Source organism: Hemitrygon akajei, chromosome 2 (genome assembly GCF_048418815.1).
Source record: "Hemitrygon akajei chromosome 2, sHemAka1.3, whole genome shotgun sequence".
NCBI lineage: Eukaryota > Metazoa > Chordata > Chondrichthyes > Myliobatiformes > Dasyatidae > Hemitrygon > Hemitrygon akajei.
Window position 1 is genome coordinate 211,566,911 of NC_133125.1, and position 16,710 is coordinate 211,583,620.

General features: G+C 40.6%; 1 protein-coding gene across 1 annotated transcript in view; it reads left to right on the forward strand.

The window, feature by feature from the left end:
* LOC140722239 (butyrophilin subfamily 3 member A2-like) overlaps nt 1-16,710 on the forward strand; it is a 61,735-nt gene that overhangs the window by 12,323 nt on the left and 32,702 nt on the right. Inside the window, exon 3 of the mRNA XM_073037028.1 lies at nt 1,866-2,213. Within this exon, the coding sequence (XP_072893129.1) occupies nt 1,866-2,213 (348 nt within the window). The remainder of the gene's footprint in view (nt 1-1,865; nt 2,214-16,710) is intronic.

Sequence of the window (16,710 nt, forward strand, 5' to 3'; positions counted from 1 at the left end):
TGTCTGTCCACTGTTGCACTACCGCAGTGAAATGACTCAGAAGATTGTAATTCTGCTTCATTAACCTTATCAGAAATGACCATAGGCCTAGGCCAAGTATCCTCTTCAGAAATCGCCACACTGGGCCGAATTCAGAGTGAAAATTTCCCTCCAAATTTTCTACTTCGCCTGTAGTTTGTTCACTCCCAAAAGTCAGTTGGTGGTGTGTAAGGGGAAGTCGGTTGAGGTCACGCCTACCGTCCACTTCTCCGTGCTCTCACCAATTATCAACGGCCTCCAGATCTCACGTCAAAAACTGAAAATGGACTCAACCAAATAAACACTGTCCTACTGCCCACTGCCATACTGGGCTGAGATTGCCAATGGGGCTCCTCGGTCACTGCCCACCACTGTGAGCGCTAGCATCACGCATTGCGCGAAGTTCAAAAACGATATATTTTTTTAACATCATGATCATGATCTCTCGCGGAACCCTGGCTGAGAAACCTGCAAACGATTGATGAAGGTCAATACACTGTATGCCTGCTTAACACGGAGACAACCTGCGAGCTGCTTTGAGTGTTCAATGGACTCGGACCCCGATCCCTCTGATCCTCCAAACTGCCAAGAGTCTTACCATTAATACTATATTCTGCTATCATATTTGACCTACCAAAATGAACCACCTCAAACATATCTGGCTTGAACCCCATCTGCCATTTCTCAGCCCAGTTTTGCATCCTATGGATGTCCCATTGTAACCTCTGACAGCCCTCCACACTATCCACAACACCTCCAACCTCTGTGTCATCATGTTCGATTGGGGGTAGTGATGGGGCCTCAAGATCCCAGGAGTGATGTTTGATTGGGAGTAGTGATGGAGCCACAAGATCCCAGGAGTGATGTTTGATTGGGAGTAGTGATGGAGCCTCAAGATACCAGGAGTGATGTTTGATTGAGAGTAGTGATGGAGCCTCAAGATACCAGGAGTGATGTTTGATTGGGAGTAGTGATGGAGCCTCAAGATCCCAGGAGTGATGTTTGATTGGGAGTAGTGATGGAGCCTCAAGATACCAGGAGTGATGTTTGATTGGGAGTAGTGATGGGGCCTCAAGATACCAGGAGTGATGTTTGATTGGGAGTAGTGATGGAGCCTCAAGATACCAGGAGTGATGTTTGATTGGGAGTAGTGATGGAGCCTCAAGATACCAGGAGTGATGTTTGATTGGGAGTAGTGATGGAGCCTCAAGATACCAGGAGTGATGTTTGATTGGGAGTAGTGATGGGGCCTCAAGTTTTTGCAGTTTATATAAAAAAAATGATGACTGGACAATGTCAATATAAAGTTGGTACTTCAACCCTCAAAAGTTGGACTTTGAGCACTTGGAATGCAATAAACTTTTCTCATCAATTTTCTTGTTTGTAATTTGGGCTTTTCTGTCCAGCTTTGGCCTGGCTGGATTTCACATAGAGATTTCCGTGCTGAGTTCCACCCACACCATTACCCACCCTCAGACCCAAACCACCCCTTTCTTCATGCCTGTTGGGTGGGTTGCGGTGGAGTAGCTGTGGGATGTTATTTTCCACCCTGGTGCTCTGTGGGATGCCAAAACCTATTTTGATGGTTGTGGGGGTTGGGTCGAAGCAGGGGCAGAACTAATATAATAACATTGTTATTATAATCTGTAGTAAATTTATATAAAAACCAGCAACCAACTTGCCCATTTCAGTTTGATGGTATGTAATCAAAATCGTAATACTTATTGAGATTCTTTTCATTTGAGTTCACAGTCCTGGTTGTGTTGTAGTTGAACTGTATATTGGGTAACACGTTCCTCATCAATGTTCAATATGGGTTCCTTGTCTTATCAATTATTTCTCTCCAGGTGATTTTATTCTACTTACACCCGATGAGCCTTTTGTAGCCATTGCAGGTGAAGATGTTGTACTGGAATGTGAGCTGATCCCACCAACCTCTGCCAGCAACATGGCAGTGCAGTGGCTGAAATCAGGTCTCAGCTCACCCATCCACGTGTACGAACATAGACAAGATGACCCCCTCGCTCAACACCAGGATTACAGAGGAAGGACAGAACTGTTTAAAGATGAAATTACCGAAGGATACATTTCCCTCAGAATAAAGAACGTAAGGCGAGATGATGAAGGGCAATATATATGTTCAGTTGAAGACAGAACTGACTTCAAACAATCTACAGTTGAACTGCGTGTTCTCGGTGAGTATGATTGCCATTTGTACTAAGGTATAGTGGGAAGCTTTTGTTTTGCATGCCATCCTGATAGATCATTTCAACATCAATATATTGAGGTAGTAAAAAGAAAACAATGTGGAATATGGTGCTGTTGTTGCAGAGAAATTACAGTGCAAGTAATTACACAATGACACAATAATGTGTGAGGGCTACATTGAGTTAGACTGGGGGGGACAAGTGTTCAAATGGTAGTGTGTGAGAGGTCTATTCAGGAGTTTGATAACCGTGGCATAGAAACTGCCCTCGAGTCTGGTGGTTCGTTCTCTCGGGGCTTTGTATCTTCTGCTCAATAGGAGAGGGTAAAAGAGAGAATGACCAGGGTGGGTGGGGTCTGTGATTATATCAGCTGCTTTCCCTACCCAGTGGGAAGTGTAGACAGAATCAGTGGAAGATTCTGGTTTGCATGAAGGACCAGGCTTTGTTCACAACTCTTCAGTTTCTTCTCAAACCTTAGTCTCAGAGTCATAGAAAAGTCTAACACAGAAACAGGCCCTTTGGCCCATGTAGTCCATGCTGGATCATTTAAATTGCCAACCCCCATTGACTTGCACTGGGACCATGGCCCTCCACACCCCTGCCAACCATGTACAGTCCCTAACCAAACTTGTCTTAAACATTGAAATTGACCTTGCATGCTCTGCTTGTGTTGGCAGCTTGTTCCACACTCTCACGAACCTCCGAGTGAAGAAGTTTCCCCTCATGAGACCATTAAACTTTTCACCTTTCACCCTTAACCCATGAACTCTGATTGTAGTCTCACACAACCTCAATGGAGAAAGACTGCTTGCATTTACCCTCTCTATATGCCTCATAATATTGAATCTCTCTGTCAAATCTCCTCTCAAGTCTTCTGCATTCCAAGGCATAAAGTCCTAACCTATTCAATCTGTCCTTGTAACTCAGATCCTACAGACCTGGCAACATTCTTGTAAATTTTTTCTGCATTCTCTCAAACTTATTTACATTTTTCCTGTAGGTGGGTGACTAAAACTGTACACAATACTCCAAATTATACAACTTCAACACAGCAATCCATCTCCTGTAGTCAATATTTTGATTTATAAAGGCCAATGTGCCAAAAATTTTCTTAGTTGACCCATGACACTGCTTTCAACAAATTCTGGACCTGTGTTCCCAGATTCCATTGTTCTACCACAATCTTCAGGTTCCTGTCGTTTACTGTGTGAGACCTATCTTGATTGGTCCTATGAAGATCAACACTTTGCACCTGCCTGTATTAAATACCACCTGCCATATTTCATTTCATTTTTCAGCTGGTCCAGATCCCGCTGCAAGCCATGATAGTCTTCCTCATTGTCCACTACACCCCCAGTTTTGGTGTCATCTGTAAATTTGCTGATCCAGTTAACCACATTATCATCTAGATCATTGAGAGAGATGACAAACAACAACGTACCCAGCACCGATCCCTGTGGCACTCCACTAGGCACAGTCCTCCAGTCAAAGAGGCAACACTGGTTTCCCCTACAGAGCCAATGTCTATTCCAATTTACTACCTCATCTTGAACACTGAATGACTGAACGGTCTTGACTAACCTCCCATGTAGGACCTTGTCAAACACCTTACTAAGGTCATTGTAGACAACATCCACTACAACTCCAATTTAAACCACCCTGCCCGCTCCTCCCCTGTTCGCCCCACACCCTCACCCCACCACCGTGTGAAGCATGAGCAAACCTTCCTGCGAGGATGGTAGACCTCTTCCATCTCCAATACAATCTGTCTCTTTTGTGCAGGTCCCACCTTCCCTAAAAGAGAGCCTAACGATCCAAATATCTTGTGTCCTCCCTCCTGCACCAACTCCTTAGCCATGAGTTAAAGGGTGTAATCTTCATATTTTTGTTCTCAATAGTGTATGGCATGCGTAACAATCCTGCAGTCAGAACCCAGGAAGTCCTGCCCTTTAACTTGGCACCTAACTTCCTGAGAAAAGCATCACTCTTCCTGCCTATGTCATTGGTACCGACATAGACCACAACCTCTGGCTGTTGACCTTTCCACTTTGGAAAGCTGAGGACTCGATCCAAGATGTCCTGGAGCTTGTCACCCGGGACACAACATACCATCCAGGAATCTTGTTTTCATCCACAGAACCTCTTTTCCGTTCTCCTCAGTAAATTATCCCCTATCACCACAAGTTGCCTCTTCTACTGCCCCCCCCCCCCACCTTCTCTTTTGCTAGGTCACCACTTGGCACAGTAACCAAAGTACCTGGTGTTGTGGTGGATGGCCACAGGGGTACTTTTTTAAAAAAAAATTTCAATCTGTTTTATTGGTTTTAAACAAAAAAAGGATACAAATCAGAGGAGAAGTTATAAGAAACACATGCTGCAAAAAGTGTACAAACAACGAAAGGGATATATACTATCAAAGTCATAGAAACTAGAACTCCTCCTGACAGATCATAGGGGAAAAAAAATTAGAAATTTTTGATAACGGAAAAAAACAGTAACCTAACCCAAAACAAAGAAAAAAGAGACTGGGCAGTCCATTTGAGGATAAAATTTTTTAAAAAAAGAAAACATCCTTCTATTCAGTTCTGAACCTTTATGAATGACGAGGGACAAAAACAAAACAAACAAAAAACAAAAAAAATGTTTACCAAAAAAAATAAAAAAGAGAGGAAAAAAATTAAATCGAATGAAAATATTGAATAAAAGGTCACCAGACTTGTTCAAAATTAAAAGATGTGTCAAACGTCCGGCTTCTAATTTTCTCCAAACTTAAGCAGGACATAATGGAGGAGAGCCAATGAAAAACAGTAGGTGGATTAGAATCTTTCCAGTATAACAAGATAGCTCTCCTAGCCAGTAAGGTTGAAAAGGCTGTCACGTGTTGAGAGGAAACGGGAACACTTCCTGTTTCCTTTGGAATAATCCCAAAAATTGCTGTAAGTGAGTTAGGTTGTAAGTCCACACCTATAACTTTTGATAAAGTTCTAAAACCATACCTCCAAAAATTGTTTAACTTTGCACAGGACCAAAACATATGAGTTAGAGTAGCCACCTTGGCATTGCATCTGTCACAGGTGGGGCTTACGTTAGAAAAAATATTCGCTAGTTTATCTTTGGACATATGCGCTCTGTGTACTATCTTAAACTGAATTAGGGAGTGATGTGCGCAAATAGATGAATTATTAACTAGATAATAAATTTTACCCCGTTGATCATCTGAAAGTGAGTGCTGAAGTTCCATTTCCCAAGCACATTTAACCTTATCATTAGGCATCGTATGAGCATTCATTAATGGTTTATATATAATGGCTGTCAACCGTTTTTGAAGCAGTTTGAGCTGAAAAATAGCATGTATCATATTTCAAAATGTTGGTGGAACACAGCAGGCCAGACAGCATCTATAAGGATCCCCTATAAGGATCTATAAGGATGCTGCCTGGCCTGCTGTGTTCCACCAGCATTTTGTGTGTGTTGTTTGAATTTCCAGCATCTGCAGATTTCCTCATGTATCATATTTGGTAATTGAACAAATGGATAATTCAGTAGAAAATTAGATAAAAAATTCCTAACTTGCAAGTATCTAAAAAAATGTGCACTAGATACAGTATATTATATTTATCCACTAACTGTGAAAAAGACATTAAACAATCCTCTGAAAACGAATCTAAAAAAGTTTTTATTCTCTTGGTTTTCCATATTAAAAAGACCTTATCCAGAGTTGATGGTTTAAAGAAAAAATTAAAATGGATATTACTAGAGAGTACAAAGTTATTTAATTCAAAAAACCTACGAAACTGAAAACAAATTTTTAAAGTATGTTTAACAATAGGACCAAGACCTTGTCTACCTATCCTGGAGAACGAAAAAGGAAGAGGAGCTCCTAGTAAAGAAGCTAAAGAAATCCCCCTTACCGAATTCTCCTCCAAATGTAACCATGAAGGGCAGTCCTGGTTATCTATACCGTGAATCCAGAAGGTGATATAATGAATATTAATTGCCCAATAATAAAATCTAAAGTTTGGTAGCACCAGTCCGCCATCTTTTTTTGATTTTTGCAATAAAGATTTATTCACTCTGGAGCTTTTATTATTCCAAATGAATGACAGGATCATGGAATCTATTCTATAAGAAAACATTTTCGGAACAAAAGATGGAACCGCTTGAAATCTATATAAAAATTTTGGTAAAATAACAACTTTTATAGCATTTATTCGACCAATTAATGACATCGACATAGACGACCATTTAGAGAGCATTTGTTGTGTATATTCAATTAGAGGAGAAAAATTATACTTATATAGGTCTTTAAAATCTTTAGTAATTTTAATACCAAGTTAAGTAAAATAGTCTTTAGCAATATTAAAAAGCATTTGATCATAATAATCAGAGTAATTATTAATAGGAAATAATTCACTTTTATGTAAGTTTAGTTTATATCCAGAGAAAATACTAAATTCTGTAAATATAGATAACATAAAGGGAATAGATTTCCTAGGGTCTGAAATGTAAACTAATAAATCATCCACATATAATGAAACCTTATGTAATTTATCCCCTCTCTTAATACCCTGCACAGAATTAGAATCCCTAAGAGCAATAGCAAGTGGTTCTAAAACCAAATTAAATAATAAAGGACTGAGAGGACAACCCTGACGGGTTCCTCTATATAATCTAAAGTAAGGAGACTTTTAATTATTAGTTATAACCGCAGCCACCGGGGCTTGTTAAATCAGTTTGATCCAGGAAATAAATCCCGGACCAAAATTAAACTTCTTCAAAACCTGAGACAGATAAGGCCACTCCACCCCGTCAAAAGCTTTCTCTGCATCCAGAGACACAATACATTCAGATTCTTTAACTGAGGGGGAATAAATGATATTTAACAGTCTTCAAATATTAAAATGTGAGTACCTATTTTTAATAAATCCAGTTTGGTCATTTGAGATAACAGTAGGCAGAATATTCTATCAGCTAAAATCTTAGAGAGGATTTTAAAATCTACATTCAGTAAAAAGATAGATCTATAGGATGCATGTTCCAATAAATCTTTTCCTTTTTTAGGAATCAATGAAATTAATGCCTCATAAAAAGTTTTTGGAAGATTCCTAGAGGATATAGAATCAGTAAAAGTTTGACAAAGATGTGGTATAAGCATTTCATTGAAAGTCTTATAAAATTCCATTGTATACCCATCTGGTCCCGGAGCTTTCCCTAATTGCATAGAGGATATAGCTTTAACTATTTCCTCCTGTTTAATAGGTGCATCTAATATATTAATACCTCGAGTTGAAATTTTATGTACATTTAATTTTTGCAAAAATCTATTCATAATAAAAGTACTATCAGAGAATTCAGATTTATAAAGATTGGAGTAAAAATCCATAAATATCTTATTAATTTTATAAGGATCTAATGTTTCAGTTCTGTCTGGTCTGCGTATTTTCAAAATCTGTCTTCTAGCCATGGCTGCTTTTAACTGACCAGCCAAAAGTTTACCTGACTTCTCTCCATGTATATAAAATAAACTTTTAATTTTAAAAATTTGCTGTTCAATAGGGAAGGTCAGAAGCAAATCATATTGTGTTTGAAGTTCAACCCTTTCCTTATATAGATCTTCAGTAGGTTTTACTGAATACGTTTTATCTATCTCTCTAATTTTATTAGTAAGCACTGACAGTTCCCCTTTAGTTTTCTTTCTTAAAGCTGCTGAATATGAAATTATCTGTCCCCTAAGGAAATATTTCATCATATCCCATATAACCAAGTTTGACATTCCTTCAGCTGTATTAAATTCAAAAAATTTAGAAATTTGCTCCTTAATAAAACTAACAAAGGCTGGGTCCTGTAACAATATGGAGTTCAATCTCCACTGTGACATTTTCAAAAAACTATCAGAGAGTTTCAGGGTTAATTTCAGAGGCGCGTGATCTGACGACGCAATTATGTCATACACACACTCAACAACAGAATGTAGCAAACGTGTATCTAAAAAAAAGTAATCAATTCTAGAATATTTAGATGAATGTGTGAAAAAAATGAAAAATATTTGTCATTAGGGTGTTTATATCTCCAGATAGCTACCAGGCCATATTCTAGTAGAAAAAAATTAATATAAGCTGCCGCTTTATTGGGAAGGGACGGATTGGTTGATGGACTGTCGATCGCCAGATTCAGACAGCAATTAAGGTCACCACTCATAATCAGCTTATATTCATTCAGATTTGGTAGCTCAGAAAAAAGCTTCTTAAAAAATTCAGGACTGTCTAAATTAGGTGCGTATACACACACCAAAGCTACCATTTGATCACATAATAAACCAGTGACAATTAAATATCTTCCAATCAAATCAGTAATAGTATTAAAATGTGCAAAAGGGATTTTAGAGTTAACAAAAATAGATACCCCTCTAACTTTACTAGTCAACGAAGAATGATATAAAGGGCCTTTCCAAAATTTAAAAAAATGGTCTTCATCTTGTCTCCGTACATGATTTTCTTGCGCTAAAATACTATCTGCATTGTGTTTTTAATTTCTTAAAAATCTTTTTACGCTTAATAGGATGATCCACACCATTCAGATTCTGAGAGATTATATTAATTTTATTAACATCCATGTTTAATATTTAATTCGATATTTTATAAAGAAAACTAATGCACAGGCACACATTGAACCAAAAGGAACAGCTATGACTAGCAGGAGTGAGATGTTTGAGAGAAAATGTCCATCAAAAAAAACACCCAATCGAGAAAGGAAACCTATTCTAATAGGCCCCCCCACCTGCAAAGCCCAAAAAACAGCAACCAATAGGCTGATCGCATGCTAACTAATAACCCTTGACCCTATCCTCCATTTTGCAGCTATGCATATTAAAATTGAAATACTCATCCCCCCACAATTTAGCCATAATAAAAAAGACAAACAAATTTCAAATATTGCAATGTTATGTCTAAGAATAATAAAAACGTAACTGGCGATGGCCATCTTAAATTCATCTGAAGTATATTAATCACGTATTCAGAGAAAAGTGAATCCAAGCAAATAAAATTAAAACTAAAGTTCTTTCTTTCAAAAAAACTTACAAGTCATACAGAAAATTAGATGAATATATATATATATATATCAAACCTAAAACTATACTAATATTGAGACAAACAAAAGAATAGAAAAAATAATTCAAGCCAGGTCCTATACGGACCTCAATAATATAATACTGTAAAAGTCCCCTACAAAGCAATTATGAATATATACTAATTATTAACAAATAAAGAAAAAAATTAAATCAGCCAAGTCCCATATGGACTTTCAAAAAGAGTAGAATAGACTTTGCTCAGAGCATCTATAAACATCTCATACATCAGAGTTACCTATTCAGGTTACATTCGGCTTAGCTTTGAGATTTTTAATACACTGCCAGCCCTCATCAGGGGAGTAGATCCTCTGTGGCTGAGAATCAGCAGGAAAGATTATCAGCCACGCTGGGTACCGAAGGGATGGATGGAGATTTTTCTTATACATTTCGTTCATGACTTCTCGGTATTTCCTTCTTTCGGCAAAAATCTCAGGGGGAAAATCTTCAACTATACGAATTTCTGTTGATGTAAAGATGAACTTTCGCTTTCTTCTGGCCTCTCGAAGTATGGCTTCTTTGGCTGTATAATAACGCAAACAAAGCACGATTGGCCAAGGGTGTAATTCAGATGAACATCGAAATCCTGGAATTCTGTGTAGTCTATCGAGTAAAGGGCTTGCTTCAAGGGTCTCACTAAACAGTGAGTACAGCATATCTGAGAAGAACTTTAACAGGTCACCAGCTTCAGTATTTTCAGGCAGACCCAGTATACGCAAATTCCTCCGACGAGCTCTACTGTCTAAATCAATCATTTTTCTCTTCATTTTGGATGGTTCCGAGGTAATTTCATTAATTTTCTTTTCCATCGAAGACATCTTCACTTCTTGATCTTTAATAGTCTGCCTGAGTCATTCGTGTTCGTTCTTGATTCGATGTGTAGTCTGCTTGAGCGTCTGAAATTGAAAGTCCAAATTCTTCAAAGATTCTTGGACATTAAAAATAGATTTTTCAAGCTTCCAGTTGTTATCCATCAGCTTATTAATCTTAGTATTGAGTGATCCAAATTCAAACTTCATATCTTGTATTGAAGAGAGTATTCCTACTAAAGTAACAGGTTCCTCCAGTTTCTTTATTTTCTCAGTTTGTTCCGTTTCGGGAAAAGTCTTGCCGCTTCTCAATTCAATACCAGATCGACTTCTGCCCATCGTAATTAAATCATGAGTCCTTCAACAAAAGTAATAAATCATCAGACTTGAAAGGAATCTGTCAGTGGGATGAACAACATATAAAAAAGTGGAGCCGCTGTAAAACGCGTCTCACTCCATGCGCTGCAAAATGGAGTCCCCTAGGAGGACAGTTATACAGGCTGTTTAACCCCTTTCCCCTTCTTGACTATCACCCTGTGCCCTACACCTTGGTTGTAACTACCTCTCTAATTATCCTATCTATCACCCCCTCAGTCTCCCAAATGATCCAGAGTTCATTCAGTTGCAGCTCCAACTCCTTAACACGGAGTGTTAGAATCAACAGCTGGATGCATTTCTCATAGTTGTAGTAGTCAGGGACACTGCAGGACTCCCTGTCTTTCCACATCCTGTAAGAGGAACATTCAACTATCTCAAACCATCAGTCTGAGTGCGTCCCTTCTCTATTACCTGCCTATCCTCCCTTTCACACTGACTCCAAGCTTTCTGTATTTGTCAGCCAACTTCCCTTTCCTCCGTCACTTCAGTTCGGTTCCCACCCCCAGCAATTCTAGTTTAAACTCTCCCCAGTAGCCTTAGCAAACCTCCCTGAAGTCTGTTTTCAGGACCACCTCCCTTTTCCTACCTATGTCGTTGGTACCAATGTGTACTACGACCTCTGGATGTTCTCATTCCAACTTCAGGATATCATGGACATGATCAGAAACATTTGGGATCCTGGCACCTGGGAGGCAAACTAGAATCCGCATATCTTTCCTGCATCCAGAGAATCGTCTGTCTGACCCCCGAACTATAGAGTCCACTATCACTGCTGCCATCCTCTTCCTTTCCCTACCCTTCTGAGCCACAGGGCCAGACTCTGTGCCTGAGGCACGGCCACTGTCGCTTCCACCATGTAGGCCGTCTCCCCCAACAGTACTCAAACAGGAGTACTTATTCTTAAGGGGTACAGCCACGGGGGTACTCTCTAGCATTTACTTCTTGCCCTTCTCTCTCCTGACTGTTACCCACTTATCTGTCTCCCCAGGCCCCGGAGTGACTACCTGCCTATAGGTCCTCTCTATCACCTCCTCGCTCTCCCTGACCAGATGAAGGTCATCGAGCTGCATCTCCAGTTCCCTAACGCGGTCCCTAAGGAAGTGCAGCTCAATGTACCTGGTGCAGATGTAGCCGTCCGGGAGTCTGGGAGTTTCCAGGACCTCCCACATCAGACACCAAACACCGAAAACCGGCCTCACACACATACTTCCTGTCTGTACTCTACAGATAACCTACCTCGCCTCTGCCCTTTATCACCCAAACCCCGTTGAGCCAAAGCCTTCCTACTCTGTCTCTCTCTACTCTGATGCCCGCTCTATTAATCTGTCTTCTCTTTAAACACTTCTCGCCATTCTCACTGGCTGATGTCCACGTGCTTGCACAGTCGTGTCCCGTTCAAACCGCTGAAGAAATAACAAGGCTGATGAGCTTCGAGCATGGGTCAGTACATGGAACTACAATGGTGTGGCCATGACAGAGATAGAGACTTGGCTGTCACGAGGGCAAGAATGGTTGCTGGATGTTCCAGTGTTTAGATATTTCAAAAGGGGTGGGGGGGGGTGGTAAACGAGGTGGGGGAGTGGCATTGCTAGTTAGGGAGAGTATCACAGCTGCAGAGAGGGAGGGTGTCATGGAGGGATTGTCTACTGAGTCAGTGGGGGGGAGGTTTGAAACAGGAAGGGAGCAATCCCTCTATTTGGAGCATTCTATAGACCCTCCAAAAGCAACAAAGACACTGGGAACAGATCGGGAGGCAGATTTTTAAAAGATGCAAATATAATGGGGTTGTTGTCATGGAACTTTAATTTGCTTAACGTTGATTGACACCTGCTGCATGCAAGAGGATAAGATGAGGTGGAATTTGTTTGGTATGTCCAGGAAGGATTGGTGTACAGTCTGTCTACAGGCTGAATAGAGACACTCGCTGAGGAGGGAGCTCAGTAAATTTGGTTGATTGTTGGGATGAAGGGCTTGTCTTCTGAGGAAAGATTGATCAGGTTGGGCCATGGTCCCTGGAAATTGAGAATATTTGGCAGTGAAACAAGACTCTGAGGTAAGAGGACCAAATCACAAGCAAGAGAAAATCTGCAGATACTGGAAATCCGAGCAACACACACAAAGTGCTGGAGGAACTCAGCAGGCCAGGCAGCATCTATGGGAAAAAGTACAGTCGATGTTTTGGGTGAGGCTGTACTGAGAATGTTGTGTAGAGCTTTGTTCTCGTTATCTAAAACAAGATATACTCACAGTGTAGTCTGTCCAAAGGTTTGGTAGGCTTTCCAGATTAATAACTGTGAGAGTTATCACAGCATGAAAAATCAGATAGTTTAGTTACTTTTTCCCTTGCAGTTTATAAAACAATGATTGAACTTGTCTGTTCAACTAATGTCCCAACTGGCTTCACAGGGTAGGTACAGAGGTTTCCATCAGATAACAGCACAGTACAGAACAGGCTCCTTGGCCAACAATATCAGTGGCAACCAAAATGCCTAATACAACTAATCCCATGTAATTGCCTGTGATTCATATCCCCCATTCCCTGCTTGTTCTTTTTCCTGTCTGAATATATTTTAGATATTTTGTTTGTACCCACTCCTCTCAGTTACCTTGTGACACATTCCAGACAATTTCCTCCTTCACCCTAATCCCATGTCCTCTAGTACTTGAGATTTCCACCTGGGAGGAGAAAGCTCTGACTAGCTAGCCTATGTATGCCTATCATATTTAAAATACTGCACTTCAATCAGGATTCCCGTCGGCCTCCAACACTCCAGAAAAAACAATCTCTTTGTCCAACTTTGTGCTGCAGTTGAGACTCTGAGACAACATTCTGCTAAACCATTTCTGCCCTCTCTCCTCCACTGCCCCCACATACCTTCTGTAATGGGGCAAACAGAATATTCCAACATTGGCCTGACTAAAGTTTTGTGCTGCTGCAACATGACTTCCCGGCTTTTCTGCTCGACGTCCCAACAGGTGAAGGCAACGGTGCTGTAAGCCACCTTTATCACCCTATTTACCTGTGTTGCCACTTGCAGGGTGCTGTGAACTTGCACCATAAGATTGCTCTGTACATCAATGCTTTTGAAAACATGGAATAGTACAGACTAGGAATGAGTTTTTTACTCTGTGTCTATGCTGAATTAAGCTAATCCCTTCCAGCTGTACATGATCCACATCCCTTCATTCCTGCACATTCATATGTCTGTCTGAAAGTCTCTTGGATGCCACTGTCATAACTGCTTGCAACACTCTACCAAACAGCATTTTCTGTCACATGCTGCTCTCCGTTTAAAAAAAAATGTCCCGCATATCCCTTTAATTTTTTCCTCTCACTATTTGACGTTTCTACTGAGAGGACAAGAATCCGACTGCCTTCCTTATCTATGCCTCTCATAACTTTTTAAACCTCTGTCAGGCGTCCCTCCAGCCTATGAAACTCCAAAGAAAGCAATCCAAGTTTGTCTAACCTCTCGTTATAGTTCATACCTTCTAATCCCGGCAATAGGTACATTTAATGTCAAAGAAATGTGTACAATATACATCATGAAATTCATTTTCTTCGCAAACATCCACAAAAAACAGAGGAGTGCCCCAAAAAACGAATGACAGTTAAATGTCAGAACCCCAAACTCTACCCCCCCAGCTCCCCCCTTCCACGCGCAATTAGCAGCAAATCTACGACCATCCCCCCTCCCCCACCAGCAAAACAGCATCGGCAACCCCACCGGGCACTCAAGCGTGTAGCAAAGTGTCAATAAAGACACAGACTGGCAGTACCCCAAAGACTACTCGTTCACCTGGTATTCGACATACCACAGGCTCTCTCTCTCCCTAATAGGGAAAAAAGAGCTTTGTCCCTGTTTCACAGTGAGAGAGGAGATATTACAAAACAACTCGCCGATTTATGGTGTTAAAAGTCTGTTGCATCACTTTTTTCTGAGCTCTGTGCCCAAAGGACTCGGGTCTCTGGTCACACACAGCCAGCAGCCAGCTCACTGCTTTCGATCTTCCATCTCCCACGATGCACAGGCGGCAGAACCAACTTCGAGTCCGCCCGCCTCCAGAGCCACGAAAATCCGGCACGCTAGTCTTCTAGGCCGCGTCCTTGGCATATCGCTCTCTTCTCCTTGTAGCTCAAACCTTCTAATCCAGGCAGCATCCTGGTACACCTCTTCCACATCCTCTCCAAAGACACCGTATCCTTCCTGTAATGGGACAGGCAGAATAGCACATCAAATTCCAAGTATTGCTGAGACAAAGTTTTACAGACTACCACCAGCACCTCCTCATCCTCCTCATCCTCCTCATCCTTGTCCTCCTCCGTCCTCGTCCTCTTCCTCCTCCATCCTCCTCCTCCTCATCCTCCTCCTCCTTCGTCCTCCTCGTCGTCCTCCTCCTCCTCTTAATGGCAGTAGGCAGTCCAACTTAAAGGTGCATTCCCACCACCGACTGGACTGGAGTGTGTTGTAGAGAGTTGGGAAATAAAACCCCTACTAGTTGTTTATCAAATGAAAACTAAATTACCCCAAAGGGCCCTATTGTTTGTAAATAATGAAAGACAATATTGTGAATTAAATTCAATTCAATTCCATTACTTAGTAAAGTTTAGAAAAATTAAAAAAATTTCAACCCCCAAAGCTAGTCGTGCAGCCTGCATTTGCTTTCTTTCAATCTTCACATTGTAAAAGAATGTTCTACTCTTTCATAATGATAAAACCTACACATCCCAGAGTGATGTTTTCCAGCAGGATACAAGGAGGAATTAATCATAGTATGCCCAATTCTGAGTCAAGTCAATATAATTCCTTCCCTTCTTGTTTTACCCCCTTCTCCCGTCAATCCAACAGTTTTGTGTATTTTGTAATCATAACTTATGCCCATTATCCCATGTCTTGCCATAATCCTCTAATTCATAACCCCACCAACCCCTGAGATTCTGATTTGTTCAGTGGAAGGTCTGTATCCACAGATGAACTCTTAACAGCTTTTTTGGCCAAACAATCAACCCGCTCATTCCCCTCAACACCTCTATGCGCAGAGATCCATAAGCAGAAGACATGTAGACCAATACTTTGAATATGAAATAAAGTTTGAAGAGCTTCCAGCAGTAAATCTGACCAACTGCTGAAATGAGCTGTTTTAAGAGAAAGAATCTAAGCAAATTATAATTTTGCAAGGACAAATTTCCTCCACCCACTCTTAGCCACACAGCCAGAATCAAGTACAGATCTTAGTAAGTTTTATAGAGCTGTATCATGACTTCCTGACTCCTGTACTGTATGCCCCTAGTGATGAAGGCAGGCATTTGAAACACAGCTTTCTTTGCCACACAATCTATTTGCATTGCCACTATCAGGAAGATTGGACTTGGACCCAGGATTCCTCGGTACATCAATGCCAATAACTATATCCTTTCCACTTGCACTTGACCTTCCCAAGTGCAACACCTCACTTGTTCAGATGAAACTCTATTTGCCATTTGTCTGCTCAGATCTCCAAATGATCTGTGTCCTACTCTATTCTTTGACAGCTTACTTCACTACCCACAATTCAATTCAACCAATATTTGTGTTTTCTGCAAAGTTTTCAACTCACCTATCTACAATTTTGTCTCAGTCATTTATATGTTGTATACATACTGTGTGTACAACTCCCCATGGATCCTGTGCATCTCTGAATGTTCAAAGGTTCATTTACTATCAAAGTTCACACTCTGAAATTCTTCTTCTCTGATTAGATAGATAGATAGATAGATAGATACTTTATTCATCCCCATGGGGAAATTCAACCTTTTTTCCATGTCCCATACACTTGTTGTAGCAAAAACTAATTACATACAATACTTAACTCAGTAAAAATATGATATGCATCTAAATCACTAACTCAAAAAGCATTAATAATAGCTTTAAAAAAAAAAGTTCTTAAGTCCTGGTGGTTGAATTGTAAAGCCTAATGGCATTGGGGAGTATTGACCTCTTCATCCTGTCTGAGGAGCATTGCATCGATAGTAACCTGTCGCTGAAACTGCTTCTCTGTCTCTGGATGGTGCTATGTAGAGGATGTTCAGGGTTTTCCATAATTGACCTTAGCCTACTCAGCACCCTTCGCTCAGCTACCGATGTTAAACTCTCCAGTACTTTGCCCACGACAGAGCCCGCCTTCCTTACCA